The sequence below is a fragment of the Engystomops pustulosus genome, chromosome 4, assembly GCF_040894005.1.
Source record: "Engystomops pustulosus chromosome 4, aEngPut4.maternal, whole genome shotgun sequence".
NCBI lineage: Eukaryota > Metazoa > Chordata > Amphibia > Anura > Leptodactylidae > Engystomops > Engystomops pustulosus.
In genome coordinates this window covers 206,336,169-206,354,932 of record NC_092414.1, presented here as the reverse complement: position 1 = coordinate 206,354,932, position 18,764 = coordinate 206,336,169, and the positions used below count along the sequence as shown (strand labels likewise).

Here is an 18,764-nt window from a genome sequence, read left to right as displayed (position 1 = left end):
GTCACCCCCACCATATCAGAGCAATGATGAGCGTTATACTACATAGTTAGCCCGGACCATATCCCAGGCAATATCCCAGTAAGCGCACTTCTCCCCTCTTCATTGAATGCCAACCGGCTCGGTCATAGTGCGGTGACAGTCAATGTCATTATTATTGTGACACTGATCTGGATGCAGTTTGTACGGCCAGGTCATGTCAACAATTACTGCAGTCTGAATGAAGCCTGAGATGAAGACTTCCCGTGTGTTATGCAATGTACAACTATAGGGCCGGCTGGACACATGGACACTTCTTGCAGTGGATTACCTGCTATAAACTTGGTGCAATCCTGGGTGCTGCCGCTATAGTAACTGTCACAAAAATTCTAGAGCGTGTCCTAAAGTATCCTAAGAGTGTCTTTCTACACTGACATCTGGATTAGTACCCTCTCCTAGCTATAGGTTTGACCTGGTCTGTAGTAATGGTGATGATCTCCACCATCTTGGCTGGGACATGTCCTAACCTCAGTGTGGTCAGAGGTAGATAATGGACAGTTTTCAGGGTAAAGTGTCTTATTTACTATCTATGGTGGTCATTGGAAGGACACAATGTTTGTAGCTCTCGCATTGTTTAAACTTGTTCTGTGTGTTTTTTTTCATACCTTATGATTGTTTATGGACTACAGTAAATAAACATAATTTTGTAATTTCCTGATCCTGTGTGGATTTATAGTCCTAAATATATTAACTTTTCCCCCCTACTTTTATCTCCTGACTTACTACTATTGAGGGAATTGGATGTCCTTAAAATGACTCTTGTGCCCCTACTGTGCATAGACTCTTGTTCTCTAAGGGAAAATTAGATAATGTGATCATTTTGGTTTTGTTTAAATGTATCCTGTAGTACTAGGGCAGTGATGGCGAACCTTTTGGAGACCCGAGTGCCCAAACTACAACCAGGACCCACTTATTTATCGCAAAGTGCCAACACAGAAATGTAATTAGTGATTTATACTCCCTTCTCTGTCACAGCTTTCATTGATACCGGAACCCTGAGGACACAAATAAAGCAGAAAATAGAAGAAATTTGGATGATAATCCAGATCTGTCTACATCTTCCCATCCCTCCAGTAGTCCCAGGTAGAGCTGTCACTTTAAAATGGCTCTGTGCACAGCAAGTCCTGAGCTGTCTGGGACTGCAGGAGGATACCTGGACTCCTCTCTGGTGATGACCTGAGTGCCCACTTCTGGCACCAGTGCCATAGGTTAGCCATCACTGTACTAGGGAGACCCAGGCCCGGTCACGGTCTTCATAGTGTGTGAAGTTTAGTCATAAGGAACAAAATAAATCTTGACAAAAAGGATAATTCAATTATTTACTTATTTAATAATATGTTCTGCTTTGTTGGAGAAGGTATATGATTTCCACCAAGCATTTTATTACAGGCCACCCTGCTTGCTGGTGACATGTGAGTTTTAAGGAAGGAACGGATTGGGGAAATAAGGGGGGTGAATAATACACAAGATTTGGTATATATGATTGAAAGCTCTTTGGCTCAGATTGTGCTTGCAGAGATGCGTCTTGGTCCTGCTGCTGGAGTCTGCTTGGTTCTGCCTTTGGTAACACTTTAGGTAACAAGAAGCTCTTTGGGTGCCTTATACAGGGGCATGAAATGGGGAGATGGGTGAGGCTGTAATAAAGAACCTGATATCCATTACAGGCCATTACCGCTGCCGCTACCATCCAGATCAGGTTGGATGCTTCTCTTGAGCAAAGCTCTTCTCACCCGTCTGTGTGGAATAGTGTGAGGATCCTGAAAACACATCTCTGGATATCCGGAAGAGCCCTCCTGGGCGGGGTCTAGCTCTGCAGGGGAGGGGACTTGCTGTGCAGCATCAGCTCCCTCTTCTGGTGGTGTGATGCAGATACACTGCTCGGTCATTGCTACAAATGAATGCTTCCAGATGGTGTCGCACATCTGGTCTCCTGATCCAAATTTCTGCAAGAAAACAGCAGGGATTAGGTTGTAAGGGACAAGCACTAGGTACCTCATGGAGTAGGTATCCCTTTCTAAAGCATTTCTATGGGATTATTGGCCAGATCTCCACTGTCCAGAAGGTGCGGTGGGCAGAAACTTCACGCAAAAAAAAAATCCCATCATGGTAAGAGGATCAGTATCCCAGACCACCCCATCCCCACTATAGGATAAGTGCCACTCACAGAAGGGATTGCTTTAGGATAATGGGATAATTCAGTCCTGTCATATAGTGTAGTAAGAATTCCTATGGATGTGACGAGCAGAGGCCGGCACTTGTCACCACAGAAGGGTTTACCTGCTCCTTTCTGCACCCTTGTAATTGGGATAAAACGGTCCCAGGGTCACAATAAATAATCTCTATAGGGTGTGCACCCACCTGCTTGTATGTGATGCATCCTTTGCTGCAGTTTCTTTTATGGCCTACAGTCTCTGAGCATATTAAATCTTCTTTGCATGCGTCGAACCTGTGGAAAAGACAATCATGGGCTAGACAAGTAGCTTTATATTCTGCTTACTCTCTAATTGCCAAATACCGCAGGTGCAGAAAGTATTCAGATCCCATTAAACTTTTCACTTTGTTTTATTGCAGCTAATTGGTAAGATAAAAAAAAATTCTATTAATTGTACATTCATGTACACTGTGCCCCAAGCTTTTTTTAAAAAAAACAAAACAAATAAAGATATTTTTGCTAATTTATTAAACAAGAGAACCTGAAATATCATATGGTCATAGGTTATTCAGCCCTTTTACTGTGACCCTCTTATTTACCTCACATGCTGTCTATTTCCTTCTGATCCTCCTTGAAAAGGTTCCACTCCTTCATTGGAGTTGAGCTTAATTAATTAAACTGATAGGTGGGTGCCTTTCCTAATGAAGTCCTGTCTAAACAAGACCTCAAAGTGCAATTAGAGCACATGAGAATCATGAGGTCTAAGAAACTGCCCAAGGAGCTCAGAGACAGAATTGTGGTAAGACACATATCTGGCCAAGGTTACAAAACAATTTCTGCAGCACTCAAGGTTCCTAAGAGCATGGAGAAGTTTTGGGAAAACTCTTTCTTGACCTGGCCATCCAGCAGAACTAATCAATCGTGAGAGAAGAGCCTTGGTGAGAGAGGTAAAGAAGAACCCCATGATCATGGTGGCTGAGCTCCAGAGAAGCAGGAGGGAGATGTGAGTGACCACCGGGTGTAATGGAAGGAAAGAAGAATGCAGCCAAGTGCAGAGAGATCCTGGATGTGGACCTCAGACTGGGCTGAACCTTCTAACAAGACAATGACCCTAAGCCCAGAGCTGATAACACAGCAGAGGCTTCAGAACATCTCTGTGACCATTCCTGACCGGCCCAACCCGAGCCCGGACCTAAACCCAATGGAGAGACATGAAAATGGCCTCCACCAAGGTTCATCCAACCTGAGGGACCTGATGAGAATCTGCAAGGAAGAGGCAGCGGATCCCCAAATCCAGGTGTAAGGAACTTGTAGCATCTTCCAAAGAAGACTCCGGGCTGCACCAGCTCCAAAGCTTCTACTCATCACTGAGCAAAGGGGCTGAATACTTATCACCGGGGGCTGAATACTTATAACTGGGGGCTGAATACTTTTTGTGCCCACTGTGTGTTCTTTTTAAGCTATAGAAAACAACAGGTCTGGAGAACATTCACACCCTCAGTATCCACTTATAGCTATTGCCAATTTAATGGCAGACCACCATGAGAACCAGGAGCCATCAGAACATTATAATACTTCAAGAATATAGCTACTATAATACTGCCCCCTATGTACAAGGATAGAACTACTATAATACTGCCCCCTATGTACAAGAATATAGCTACTATAATACTGCCCCCTATGTACAAGAATATAGCTACTATAATACTGCCCCCTATGTACAGGAATATAACTATTATAATACTGCCCCCTATGTACAAGAATAGAACTACTATAATGCTGCCCCCCTATGTAAAAGAATAGAACTACTATAATACTGCTCCCTATGTTCAAGAATATAACTACTATAATACTGCCCCCTATGCACAAGAATAAAACTACTATAATACTGCCCCCTATGCACAAGAATAAAACTACTGTAACACTGCCCCTATGTACAAGAATAAAACTACTGTCACACTGCCCCCCTATGTACAGGAATATAACTGCTATAATACTGCCCCCTATGTACAAGAATATAACTACTATAATACTGCCCCCTATGTACAAGACTATAACTACTATAATACTGCCCCCTATGTACAGGAATATAACTACTATAATACTGCCCCTATGTACAGGAATATAACTACTATAATACTGCCCCCTATGTACAGGAATATAACTACTATAATACTGCCCCCTATGTACAGGAATATAACTACTATAATACTGCCCCCTATGTACAGGAATATAACTACTATAATACTGCCCCCTATGTACAGGAATATAACTACTATAATACTGCCCCCTATGTACAAGAATATAACTACTATAATACTGCCCTCTATGTACAGGAATATAACTACTATAATACTGCCCCCTATGTACAAGAATATAACTACTATAATACTGCCCCCTATGTACAAGAATATAACTACTATAATACTGACCCCTATGTACAAGAATATAACTACTATAATACTGCCCCCTATGTACAGGAATATAACTACTATAATACTGCCCCCTATGTACAAGAATATAACTACTATAATACTGCCCCCTATGTACAAGAATATAACTACTATAATACTGCCCCCTATGTACAAGAATATAACTACTATAATACTGCCCCCTATGTACAGGAATATAACTACTATAATACTGCCCCCTATGTACAGGAATATAACTACTATAATACTTCCCCTATGTACAAGAATATAACTACTATAATACTGCCCCCTATGTACAAGAATATAACTACTATAATACTGCCCCCTATGTACAGGAATATAACTACTATAATACTGCCCCCTATGTACAAGAATATAACTACTATAATACTGCTCCCTATGTACAAGAATATAACTACTATAATACTGCCCCCTATGTACAGGAATATAACTACTATAATACTGCCCCCTATGTACAGGAATATAACTACTATAATACTGCCCCCTATGTACAGGAATATAACTACTATAATACTGCCCCCTATGTACAGGAATATAACTACTATAATACTGCTCCCTATGTACAAGAATATAACTACTATAATACTGCCACCTATGTACAGGAATATAACTACTATAATACTGTCCCCTATGTACAGGAATATAACTACTATAATACTGCCCCCTATGTACAGGAATATGACTACTATAATACTGCCCCCTATGTACAGGAATATAACTACTATAATACTGCCCCTATGTACAGGAATAGAACTACTATAATACTGTCCCCTATGTACAGGAATAGAACTACTATAATACTGCCCCCTATGTACAAGAATATAACTACTATAATACTGTCCCCTATGTACAAGAATATAACTACTATAATACTGCCCCTATGTACAGGAATAGAACTACTATAATACTGTCCCCTATGTACAGGAATAGAACTACTATAATACTGCCCCCTATGTACAAGAATAGAACTACTATAATACTGCCCCCTATGTACAAGAATAGAAACATTCTAATACCGCTCCCCATAAATAATATTTCCCATTACATATCTATATATAGAGTACTCTTACCATTCTCCACAGAATCCATCACAAAGTGGCAGCTCATGGATTCCAGCAGCAGATCCGGGGAAACTCCACTTGGAGATGTGTGGAGAGCAGAGATACATACATTGCACTCGGCTGATAAACTCCTTACACCTGGGGGACAGAAGCAGTGAGGTCTTTCATAATACGTTATACATACTGACCATAGTACAAGAATGTGTTATTTCTCCAGTACCGCATGAGCCTGTATATAGGTGACCTTTTTCATGTGCATGCAGCATGCATGTAACCCTTATTTATACGTCCCCATAGACTTATAGGGCATACGGAACTGAAATATGGGAGTTTTTTTATTCGGCTAGTAAACGATATGGTGTTAGCAACGGCAATATAAATGGTTAGATATATTGTCCAATGAAATGAATGTGGCCGTATGTAACCCGTAAAAAAAAACCGTACGGGAAGCATACAGCCGTTTTCATACGTTCGTGTAAATGCAGCCTTAGGCTACATTCACACGATGTACTCCCGCTGTACCATAGTAAGGCGTGTATACGTCAATGCTAGGGAGAGGAGGAGGGGATGAGCGCCACTTGCCCCCGCCCCTCTCCATAGCCATATATGGCCGGGGCGCCGTACTACGGGAGCAAGATAGGGCGAGTCCTGTGTTTCTCCTGACTATGGAACGTATGCTGCTGCGCGTGTGCTGCACCCTACCGCTCCTGTAGGGCGCCGTGTGCCCATTGGAGGACGTATATACATCTCCCGTGTGCCCATTGGAGGACGTATATACATCTCCCATACGTTCGTGTGAATACAGCCTTAAAGTGGACGAACATTTGTTTTGGTTTTATTTTTTACATCCATGATTTTCCATTAAACCCATTTTAGCTTATGGACACATCCAGATTTGGTTTTTTCTTCCGGTCTTCAGTGAATTTTCCCGGATACCTTGGTGATCCATTATTTTCAATGGACTTTTTCACATTTCAGCTTTTTGCAGTGATCAGTTTAGAACCTGGATCAGTGGGAAAAATTCCAATGGAAAGAATGGTTTTCTCTTCCAGGCTTCAGTGAATTTTCCCGGATACCTTACTGATCCAATCTGTATGTGTCCATAGGCCAATGTGGGTTCAGTGAAAAAGCACCAATGTGAATGTACCATAAAAGAGGTATGTAGGACATAATTACCTGGCACTAGGAAGTCCGCAGCCGGCCCATGGGAAAGCGGCAGAGGAAGCAGCCTCTATGTGCGCCTGAGAACAGCATGAATCTAGAAGGAGGAAGACTTGGTCAAGATCAAAACAAAACCACTGACCAAATGTTAATAGTGACCCCCTGACTGTCCTCTAACTTTACTCTGATGTCCGGAGATGAGAATCAGGGATTCTTTAATTCATTTCTCGATTCTATTGTTCTTGGGGAAATGTTTTCTATGGCCCCGTGTGTGAGCCGACTGCCCGGGCCACTAATTCTGGAACTGGTCCTATCCCTGCCGGTGTTTGTGGCTTAGGCATCAAGTGCTAATGACATACGGGCAACAAATGATGGACCCGGGACCGTTGCTTGCGGCCTGTGTACACAAGCCTTACATGTATGCAGGTGTTGTAGGTGACCATGTAGAATGTTATACATATAACGGCCACTGTTATAATGTCCCATTCTTGTCCGGATGAAAGGGTCAGGATGTTAGACGAGGTTATGACCCTGATCTCAAGGGGAGATAACGCTGAGTGAGGTTTCGGTCAGTAACTACGATGACAGCCAAACATTTAGTCAAATATCGGAAATATATGAGAATAGGCATGATCTAAGCCAACATAGAGGTCAATGAGAGAACAGAAAATGGAAGAACAGTAAGGACACAAGGCGATGACCAACAACACGATGGCCTGAAGCAATCATAGAGCTGAACACATGGATGGCCTGAAGCAATCATAGAGCTGAACACATCGATGGCCTGAAGCAATCATAGAGCTGAACACATGGATGATCCTCAAGGCCCAGGACTCCGGAGTGTAGTCCTTGTCTTCTACAACACCCATTGATTTGAGTCGTCCTCACTTGAGTATTCATCTCCACTATAATCTTGTACCTATGTCGATGAGGATCACCTTGAGGTCGTCCACTGATGGGAGATTCTGCAATGTCCTATCATTAATTCTTTGGGCTCCACCACAACATGTTTTGTAATGGCTTCACTTAAGAACATTAATCATGAAGCTTCTCATCAATATGTCTATACAATGGCCTTGGGACACGGATGACCGGTATTTATGGATAGGGGGTAGTCTCTATGTAATATACCCCGAAGGTAGAAACTCTATGGTGGTAGAAGAGATGCGATTGGTCCAAATGGCGAAGTCAACAATAGTCAACTCATGAACATCATCTTCATTACCGAAACTTAGATACTCCAGCTTATACTCACGGCTTGAATACTGCTGGCACTTGGTCAGCCCGGGCTCAGGACTGGCAATCAGCTTCTGCTTCCTGTGCACTAGACACGTGTGAGGAGATCCAGTAGACTGGGAGAACAGAAGAAAAGAGGAGAGGAGGCCGAAGAACAATGGAGACATTCTTCACTGGGAAAGATAAAGAGAATATGGAAAAATTGATACTGATTAGGTACAACAGTAATAGTCCAATAGATCCCTACATTTTCCTGTAATATGATGTAACAGTAACCCGGCTCCTGATCCTCTTATTACCCCTGTAACATCTTATTACAGTAACCCGGCTCCTGATCCTCTTATTACCCCTGTAACATCTTATTACAGTAACCCGGCTCCTGATCCTCTTATTACCCCAGTAACATCTTATTACAGTAACCCGGCTCCTGATCCTCTTATTACCCCTGTAACATCTTATTACAGTAACCCGGCTCCTGGTCCTCTTATTACCCCTGTAACATCTTATTACAGTAACCCGGCTCCTGATCCTCTTATTACCCTGTAACATCTTATTACAGTAACCCGGCTCCTGATCCTCTTATTACCCCTGTAACATCTTATTACAGTAACCCGGCTCCTGATCCTCTTATTACCCTGTAACATCTTATTACAGTAACCCGGCTCCTGATCCTCTTATTACCCTGTAACATCTTATTACAGTATCCCGGCTCCTGATCCTCTTATTACCCCTGTAACATCTTATTACAGTAACCCGGCTCCTCATCCTCTTATTACCCCTGTAACATCTTATTACAGTAACCCGGCTCCTGATCCTCCTATTACCCCTGTAACATCTTATTACAGTAACCCGGCTCCTGATCCTCTTATTACCCCTGTAACATCTTATTACAGTAACCCGGCTCCTGATCCTCTTATTACCCCTGTAACATCTTATTACAGTAACCCGGCTCCTGATCCTCTTATTACCCCAGTAACATCTTATTACAGTAACCCGGCTCCTGATCCTCTTATTACCCCTGTAACATCTTATTACAGTAACCCGGCTCCTGATCCTCTTATTACCCCTGTAACATCTTATTACAGTAACCCGGCTCCTGATCCTCTTATTACCCCAGTAACATCTTATTACAGTAACCCGGCTCCTGATCCTCTTATTACCCCTGTAACATCTTATTACAGTAACCCGGCTCCTGATCCTCTTATTACCCCTGTAACATCTTATTACAGTAACCCGGCTCCTGATCCTCTTATTACCCCAGTAACATCTTATTACAGTAACCCGGCTCCTGATCCTCTTATTACCCCTGTAACATCTTATTACAGTAACCCGGCTCCTGATCCTCTTATTACCCCTGTAACATCTTATTACAGTAACCCGGCTCCTGATCCTCTTATTACCCCAGTAACATCTTATTACAGTAACCCGGCTCCTGATCCTCTTATTACCCCTGTAACATCTTATTACAGTAACCCGGCTCCTGGTCCTCTTATTACCCCTGTAACATCTTATTACAGTAACCCGGCTCCTGATCCTCTTATTACCCTGTAACATCTTATTACAGTAACCCGGCTCCTGATCCTCTTATTACCCCTGTAACATCTTATTACAGTAACCCGGCTCCTGATCCTCTTATTACCCTGTAACATCTTATTACAGTAACCCGGCTCCTGATCCTCTTATTACCCTGTAACATCTTATTACAGTATCCCGGCTCCTGATCCTCTTATTACCCCTGTAACATCTTATTACAGTAACCCGGCTCCTCATCCTCTTATTACCCCTGTAACATCTTATTACAGTAACCCGGCTCCTGATCCTCCTATTACCCCTGTAACATCTTATTACAGTAACCCGGCTCCTGATCCTCTTATTACCCCTGTAACATCTTATTACAGTAACCCGGCTCCTGATCCTCTTATTACCCCAGTAACATCTTATTACAGTAACCCGGCTCCTGATCCTCTTATTACCCCTGTAACATCTTATTACAGTAACCCGGCTCCTGATCCTCTTATTACCCCTGTAACATCTTATTACAGTAACCCGGCTCCTGATCCTCTTATTACCCCTGTAACATCTTATTACAGTAACCCGGCTTCTGATCCTCTTATTACCCCTGTAACATCTTATTACAGTAACCCGGCTCCTGATCCTCTTATTACCCTGTAACATCTTATTACAGTAACCCGGCTCCCGATCCTCTTATTACCCTAGTAACTTCTTATTACAGTAACCCGGCTCCTGATCCTCTTATTACCCCTGTAACATCTTATTACAGTAACCCGGCTCCTGATCCTCTTATTACCCTGTAACATCTTACTACAGTAACCCGGCTCCTGATCCTCTTATTACCCCTGTAACATCTTATTACAGTAACCCGGCTCCTGATCCTCTTATTACCCCTGTAACATCTTATTACAGTAACCTGGCTCCTGATCCTCTTATTACCCCTGTAACATCTTATTACAGTAACCCGGCTCCTGATCCTCTTATTACCCTGTAACATCTTATTACAGTAACCCGGCTCCTGATCCTCTTATTACCCCTGTAACATCTTATTACAGTAACCCGGCTCCTGATCCTCTTATTACCCCTGTAACGTCTTATTACAGTAACCCGGCTCCTGGTCCTCTTATTACCCCTGTAACATCTTATTACAGTAACCCGGCTCCTGATCCTCTTATTACCCTGTAACATCTTATTACAGTAACCCGGCTCCTGATCCTCTTATTACCCCTGTAACATCTTATTACAGTAACTCGGCTCCTGATCCTCTTATTACCCCTGTAACATCTTATTACAGTAACCCGGCTCCTGATCCTCTTATTACCCCTGTAACATCTTATTACAGTAACCCGGCTCCTGATCCTCTTATTACCCCTGTAACATCTTATTACAGTAACCCGGCTCCTGATCCTCTTATTACCCCTGTAACATCTTATTACAGTAACCCGGATCCTGATCCTCCTATTACCCCTGTAACATCTTATTACAGTAACCCGGATCCTGATCCTCCTATTACCCCTGTAACATCTTATTACAGTAACCCGGATCCTGATCCTCTTATTACCCCTGTAACATCTTATTACAGTAACCCGGCTCCTGATCCTCTTATTACCCCTGTAACATCTTATTACAGTAACCCGGCTCCTGATCCTCTTATTACCCTGTAACATCTTATTACAGTAACCCGGCTCCTGATCCTCTTATTACCCTGTAACATCTTATTACAGTAACCCGGCTCCTGATCCTCTTATTACCCCTGTAACATCTTATTACAGTAACCCGGCTCCTGATCCTCTTATTACCCCTGTAACATCTTATTACAGTAACCCGGCTCCTGATCCTCTTATTACCCCTGTAACATCTTATTACAGTAACCCAGCTCCTGATCCTCTTATTACCCCTGTAATATCATTACAGTAACCCGGCTCCTGATCCTCTTATTACCCCTGTAACATCTTATTACAGTAACCCGGCTCCTGATCCTCTTATTACCCTGTAACATCTTATTACAGTAACCCGACTCCTGATCCTCTTATTACCCCTGTAACATCTTATTACAGTAACCCGGCTCCTGATCCTCTTATTACCCCTGTAACATCTTATTACAGTAACCCGGCTCCTGATCCTCTTATTACCTCTGTAACATCTTATTCCAGTAACCCGGCTCCTGATCCTCTTATTACCCCTGTAACATCTTATTACAGTAACCCGGCTCCTGATCCTCTTATTACCCCTGTAACATCTTATTACAGTATCCCGGCTCCTGATCCTCTTATTACCCCTGTAACATCTTATTACAGTAACCCGGCTCCTGATCCTCTTATTACCCCTGTAACATCTTATTACAGTAACCCGGCTCCTGATCCTCTTATTACCCCTGTAACATCTTATTACAGTAACCCGGCTCCTGATCCTCTTATTACCCCTGTAACATCTTATTACAGTAACCCGGCTCCTGATCCTCTTATTACCCCTGTAACATCTTATTACAGTAACCCGGCTTCTGATCCTCTTATTATCCCGCACATCTTAACCTGTTTTTTTAGCTACCCCTGTAACCTCTACCCTTAAGACATGCATACAATTGGTTAGGAGACTGCCACCTTATGACGTATGCATAGACAGAGTACACAGATATGTTTCTGCTTGTGCAGCTACACTGGAAGATGGGGGAGCAGAGGAAGCAGTGGGGAGCAGGGTAGGTAAGTAAATTAAGATAATGTTTTTATCCAGGAGCCTGGTAAGTGACTGGTATTTTTAGGAGCACAGTGTGGAGATGTAATTCAAAGAGTTGAGGATGTCAGGTTGTGAATTCTGCAGCGGGGTGAAGACCAGGGCGGACCGTGCCAGCAGAGAGAGAGGAGGCAGCAGCTTATTTATATTTATATGGTGTCTATAGCAGATTGATGGTTGGACTTTGTTTGTTGCTGTATAGCAACTTGCAGTATATTCTCTGCTGGTATATTTTTATCTGTGTGATTTATCTGTGTGATTTTATAGCTGGTATATTGGTGGTATTTTATGTGGCTATATAGGGTGTGGATAAATATAAAATATATGTGTATTCCCATGTATAATGCGCAAAATGGGGTCCAGATTCCAGATGTAAAGTTTGCACTGGAGCCAGATGGAGTCATGTTACTCCAAGTTACTCCATTGCCCATGAAAGAATTATTTCCCCGGTAAGTCTTGTACTATGCAGGTGATGATTGTTGTATTGGTGCTGTGTTTTGAAGAATTTGGGGCTAGCTGCATCACTAAATGAATAACCCGGTTCCTGAGGTTATTACCCCACTGCCTTCTATACCGGTGACCCGGCTCCTGAGGTTATTACCCCACTGCCTTCTATAACAGTGACCCGGCTCCTTAGGTTATTACCCCATTGCCTTCTATAGCAGTGACCCCTCTCCTGAGGTTATTACCCCACTGCCTTCTATAACAGTGACCCGGCTCCTTAGGTTATTACCCCATTGCCTTCTATAGCAGTGACCCCTCTCCTGAGGTTATTACCCCACTGCCTTCTATAGCAGTGACCCGGCTCCTGAGGTTATTACCCCACTGCCTTCTATAGCAGTGACCCGGCTCCTTAGGTTATTACCTCACTGCCGTCTATAGCAGTGACCCGGCTCCTAAGGTTATTACCCCACTGCCTTCTATAGTAGTTACCCCTCTCCTGAGGTTATTACCCCACTGCCTTCTATAGCAGTGACCCCTCTCCTGAGGTTATTACCCCACTGCCTTCTATAGCAGTGACCCCTCTCCTGAGGTTATTACCCCACTGCCTTCTATAGCAGTGACCTGGCTCCTGAGGTTATTACCCCACTGCCTTCTATAGTAGTTACCCCTCTCCTTAGGTTATTACCCCACTCCCTTCTATAGCAGTGACCCGGCTCCTGAGGTTATTACCCCACTACCTTCTATAGCAATGACCCCTCTCCTGAGGTTATTACCGCACTGTCTTCTATAGCAGTGACCCCTCTCCTGAGGTTATTACCCCACTGCCTTCTATAGCCGTGACCCCTCTCCTGAGGTTATTACACCACTGCCTTCTATAGCAGTGACCCGGCTCCTGAGGTTATTACCCCACTGCCTTCTATAGCAGTGACCCGGCTCCTGAGGTTATTACCCCACTGCCTTCTATAGCAGTGACCCGGCTCCTGAGGTTATTACCCCACTGCCTTCTATAGCAGTGACCCGGCTCCTGAGGTTATTACCCCACTGCCTTCTATAGCAGTGACCCGGCTCCTGAGGTTATTACCCCACTGCCTTCTATAGCAGTGACCCGGCTCCTGAGGTTATTACCCCACTGCCTTCTATAGCAGTGACCCGGCTCCTTAGGTTATTACCTCACTGCCGTCTATAGCAGTGACCCGGCTCCTAAGGTTATTACCCCACTGCCTTCTATAGTAGTTACCCCTCTCCTGAGGTTATTACCCCACTGCCTTCTATAGCAGTGACCCCTCTCCTGAGGTTATTACCCCACTGCCTTCTATAGCAGTGACCTGGCTCCTGAGGTTATTACCCCACTGCCTTCTATAGTAGTTACCCCTCTCCTTAGGTTATTACCCCACTCCCTTCTATAGCAGTGACCCGGCTCCTGAGGTTATTACCCCACTACCTTCTATAGCAATGACCCCTCTCCTGAGGTTATTACCGCACTGTCTTCTATAGCAGTGACCCCTCTCCTGAGGTTATTACCCCACTGCCTTCTATAGCCGTGACCCCTCTCCTGAGGTTATTACACCACTGCCTTCTATAGCAGTGACCCGGCTCCTGAGGTTATTACCCCACTGCCTTCTATAGCAGTGACCCGGCTCCTGAGGTTATTACCCCACTGCCTTCTATAGCAGTGACCCGGCTCCTGAGGTTATTACCCCACTGCCTTCTATAGCAGTGACCCGGCTCCTGAGGTTATTACCCCACTGCCTTCTATAGCAGTGACCCGGCTCCTGAGGTTATTACCCCACTGCCTTCTATAGCAGTGACCCGGCTCCTGAGGTTATTACCCCACTGCCTTCTATACCAGTGACCCGGCTCCTGAGGTTATTACCCCACTGCCTTCTATAGTAGTTACCCCTCTCCTTAGGTTATTACCCCACTCCCTTCTATAGCAGTGACCCGGCTCCTGAGGTTATTACCCCACTACCTTCTATAGCAATGACCCCTCTCCTGAGGTTATTACCCCACTGTCTTCTATAGCAGTGACCCCTCTCCTGAGGTTATTACCCCACTGCCTTCTATAGCAGTGACCCCTCTCCTGAGGTTATTACCCCACTGTCTTCTATAGCAGTGACCCCTCTCCTGAGGTTATTACCCCACTGTCTTCTATACCAGTTACCCCTCTCCTGAGGTTATTACCCCACTGCCTTCTATACCAGTGACACGGCTCCTGAGCTTAATACCCCACTGCCTTCTATAGCCGTGACCCCTCTCCTGAGGTTATTACACCACTGCCTTCTATAGCAGTGACCCGGCTCCTGAGGTTATTACCCCACTCCCTTCTATAGCAGTGACCCCTCTCCTGAGGTTATTACCCCACTCCCTTCTATAGCAGTGACCAGGCTCCTGAGGTTATTACCCCACTGCCTTCTATAGCAGTGACCTGGCTCCTGAGGTTATTACCCCACTGCCTTCTATAGCAGTGACCCCTCTCCTTAGGTTATTACCCCACTGCCTTCTATAGCAGTGACCCGGCTCCTGAGGTTATTACCCCACTGCCTTCTATAGCAGTGACCCCTCTCCTTAGGTTATTACCCCACTCCCTTCTATAGCAGTGACCTGGCTCCTGAGGTTATTACCCCACTGCCTTCTATAGCAGTGACCCCTCTCCTGAGGTTATTACCCCACTGTCTTCTATAGCAGTGACCCCTCTCCTGAGGTTATTACCCCACTGCCTTCTATAGCAGTGACCCGGCTCCTTAGGTTATTACCCCACTGCCTTCTATAGCAGTGACCCGGCTCCTGAGGTTATTACCCCACTGCCTTCTATAGCCGTGACCCCTCTCCTGAGGTTATTACCCCACTGCCTTCTATAGCAGTGACCCCTCTCCTGAGGTTATTACCCCACTGCCTTCTATAGCAGTGACCCCTCTCCTGAGGTTATTACCCCACTGCCTTCTATAGCAGTGACCCGGCTCCTGAGGTTATTACCCCACTCCCTTCTATAGCAGTGACCCGGCTCCTGAGGTTATTACCCCACTGCCTTCTATAGCAGTGACCCGGCTCCTGAGGTTATTACCCCACTGCCTTCTATAGCAGTGACCCGGCTCCTGAGGTTATTACCCCACTGCCTTCTATAGTAGTTACCCCTCTCCTGAGGTTATTACCCCACTGCCTTCTATAGTAGTTACCCCTCTCCTGAGGTTATTACCCCACTGTCTTCTATAGCAGTGACCCCTCTCCTGAGGTTATTACCCCACTGCCTTCTATAACAGTGACCTGACTCCTGAGGTTATTACCCCACTGCCTTCTATAGTAGTTACCCCTCTCCTGAGGTTATTACCCCACTGCCTTCTATAGCAGTGACCCCTCTCCTGAGGTTATTACCCCACTGTCTTCTATAGCAGTGACCCCTCTCCTGAGGTTATTACCCCACTGCCTTCTATAACAGTGACCTGACTCCTGAGGTTATTACCCCACTGCCTTTTATAGTAATTACCCCTCTCCTGAGGTTATTACCCCACTGCCTTCTATAGCAGTGACCCGGCTCCTGAGGTTATTACCCCACTACCTTCTATAGCAGTGACCCGGCTCCTCAGGTTATTACCCCAGGGCCTTCTATAACAGTGACCCCTCTCCTGAGGTTATTACCCCACTGCCTTCTATAGCAGTGACCCCTCTCCTGAGGTTATTACCCCACTCCCTTCTATAACAGTGACCCCTCTCCTGAGCTTATTACCCCACTGACATCAGCTCGGCGCTGTCACATGAGATGTGGCTGTTTTGCTATTGCTATGAATTACACATGACGTTTCTGATGTCACTCTCTGTTTACATCATCCTTGAAGACTTTATCCTATAGATTAACCCTGGGATTATTAATCCCTCCTGTCCGCACACCTCGCCCTGTGCCTGTCTCTGGTTACACATATTCTTATTGGTAAATGTCTGATTTTGGGCATTTCCTAGTATAATAGTATCCAGCCACCTGTTGCTGTGATCCGTCTATCTGCCGCGGCAGAACTCAATGCATATTCACCGGTCAGAATAATCCCATGATTACTTTCCATTGTGCATTCTGTAGTATAACCCCCATCATCCTCTCTCTGTGATGTGGTGTGTGCAGCTCTTACCTTGCTGCTGTGTTGCTGGGCTATACGCTGGCACCTGGCGCAGTCACTCTCCTGTGTCTTCCCTATGCAGTGATTGTGACTCCTGTATCTAAAGATTTCCTGCAATCCCCCCTCCCACCTCTCTCTACATCACATCCCTTTATCTCCTCCTTCCTCCTCCGATACTTAAAGTCACCTGCTCCATGGGACTCATCCGTCACTGTCCCTTGTCCGGGGATTGAGCAAATGTGCACCATTCTCTATATTTATCTGGTGTTTTATTATACGCCTGTGTATACTCTTATTCCAGCTTTGTCTATATTTTAGGAAGGGGCCCACAAGCTCAAACCATCACCGCTCTCCTGCAACATTGCAGGTTGTCTGTATGAGATATCAGCACTGAACTGCAGTGTTTTGGTCTCGCCACATGTGGCGCTGAACACTTTTTCTTATGTTCCAATATCACTTTGCAAACTTAATCGATGCCACCGCATTCATTCTCATTCTCATCCCTTCTACACAAGCCAAACATGTTCACCGTTATGGTTGCACCAGACCGTCAACGTGCCAGAACTCCTGCTGTCATAGATGAGGTCACACTTACTGATGATCAATTAAGAAGGCATTTGATTTGGCTGCATAGAGGTTGAGTAGTTGATATCTGTGACTTCCTGCTTCTCCCCATCATACCTTGGATACATTCACACGCGGTATGCCCGCCGTGCGGGCATACCGCCGTGTGCTGGAGGTGAGGAGGAGGTGACCCCTCCTCCCTCCATAGGAAATAGCGGCACACGGCCGCACATCCGCCGCAAGATAGAGCTTGCTCTACCTTTTTGCGGTGTGCGGCCCGGATCTGTGCCACACATGTGTGGCACCGGATCCCCGCCGTGCCGATATTGGCGTCTATGGGGACGTACATGCGGCCGCAAATTTGGGGCGCCATCCCATAGATCTCCTCAGGCAGCAGAGTTTAGGTTTACACCTTTTAGTGGGTTTTCCCTGGGTTCTGTATTTCAGGGGCCTAGATCTGTATTTGCAATAAATAGGGAGGGCATGTTATAGGGCTGAGGTCTATATGATTTTAGGGAGTTTCTGGTTTGGATTCTGTGTATGTTTATCAATCTTTCATTTGGGGTGGTATTTCTTTTTGGTGTTGCCCACTGCAACCAATCAGATCACTGTTTTCATTTTCTAACCTGCATAGAAGGAAAGAAAGCTAGAACCTGAGTGGTTGTTTTTGGAAAACACTGGGGGAAGATTTATCATAAGTCTCTTAGAGCAGAACTGTTCTAGTTGCCCATGGCAACCAATCAGAGCTCAGCTTTCATTTTTCCACAGCTGTTTATAAAATTAAAGCTGCGCTCTGATTGGTTTCCATGGGCAACTGGAATAGTTTTACCTCAGAAACTTGATGTCTATATGACACCTGACAACAGCATTTTTATAAAATATTTATAAAATATGAAATACTGATGTTCCCTATAGACATAATCAGGGTGTTAGTCATCCCTGATTTTAGATTGCAAGCTCTGCCGATAAAGTGCAATACTGTAAAACATGGTGGCGCTAATCAGAGTTGTGAACCAAGATTGCCACCTGGTGCTCGTCTGTGTAATAGCAGACCCTGCATAGAGCACACACCTCACCGCCGCAGTCAGGATGAGAAGGGACTGGATCATAAGACCATTAACAGAAAGTGTCCTAATCATGTGTCCGAGCGATCTTATATCATGTATCCGAGTGATCCTATATCATGTATCCGAGTGATCCTATATCATGTATCCGAGTGATCCTATATCATGTATCCGAGTGATCCTATATCATGTGTCCGAGCGATCTTATATATCCCACTTATGTTGTGCAGCTCATATAGGACAGTTTA

General features: G+C 44.7%; 2 protein-coding genes across 3 annotated transcripts in view; both read right to left on the bottom strand.

The window, feature by feature from the left end:
- The window catches only part of PRDX2 (peroxiredoxin 2), a 176,868-nt gene that overhangs the window by 31,207 nt on the left and 126,897 nt on the right, over positions 1-18,764 (bottom strand). The gene's annotated exons all lie outside the window — the stretch shown is intronic.
- Positions 1,344-17,048, bottom strand: RTBDN (retbindin). 2 transcript variants are annotated; one of them, XM_072149657.1, is made up of 6 exons: positions 16,901-17,048; positions 8,119-8,272; positions 6,879-6,960; positions 5,712-5,840; positions 2,395-2,482; positions 1,344-1,979 (listed from the first exon to the last, which is right to left on the bottom strand). In XM_072149657.1, the coding sequence occupies exons 2-6, from the start codon at positions 8,264-8,266 to the stop codon at positions 1,695-1,697; spliced, it is 732 nt and encodes a 243-aa protein (XP_072005758.1). In that variant the 5' UTR covers positions 8,267-8,272; positions 16,901-17,048; the 3' UTR covers positions 1,344-1,694. The 2 variants fall into 2 exon arrangements, with proteins under 2 accessions (XP_072005758.1, XP_072005759.1); XM_072149658.1 differs by having other exon boundaries at positions 8,119-8,267; positions 16,901-17,004.

Coding starts and splice junctions, on each gene's coding strand:
- RTBDN (XM_072149657.1), bottom strand. CDS start 8,266: ATGTCTCCATTGTTCTTCGGCCTCCTCTCCTCTTTTCTTCTGTTCTCC. Junction 2,483..5,711: donor GATGGATTCTGTGGAGAATG/GTAAGAGTACTC, acceptor TCTTTTCCACAG/GTTCGACGCATGCAAAGAAG. Junction 1,980..2,394: donor GATGCATCACATACAAGCAG/GTGGGTGCACAC, acceptor GTTTTCTTGCAG/AAATTTGGATCAGGAGACCA.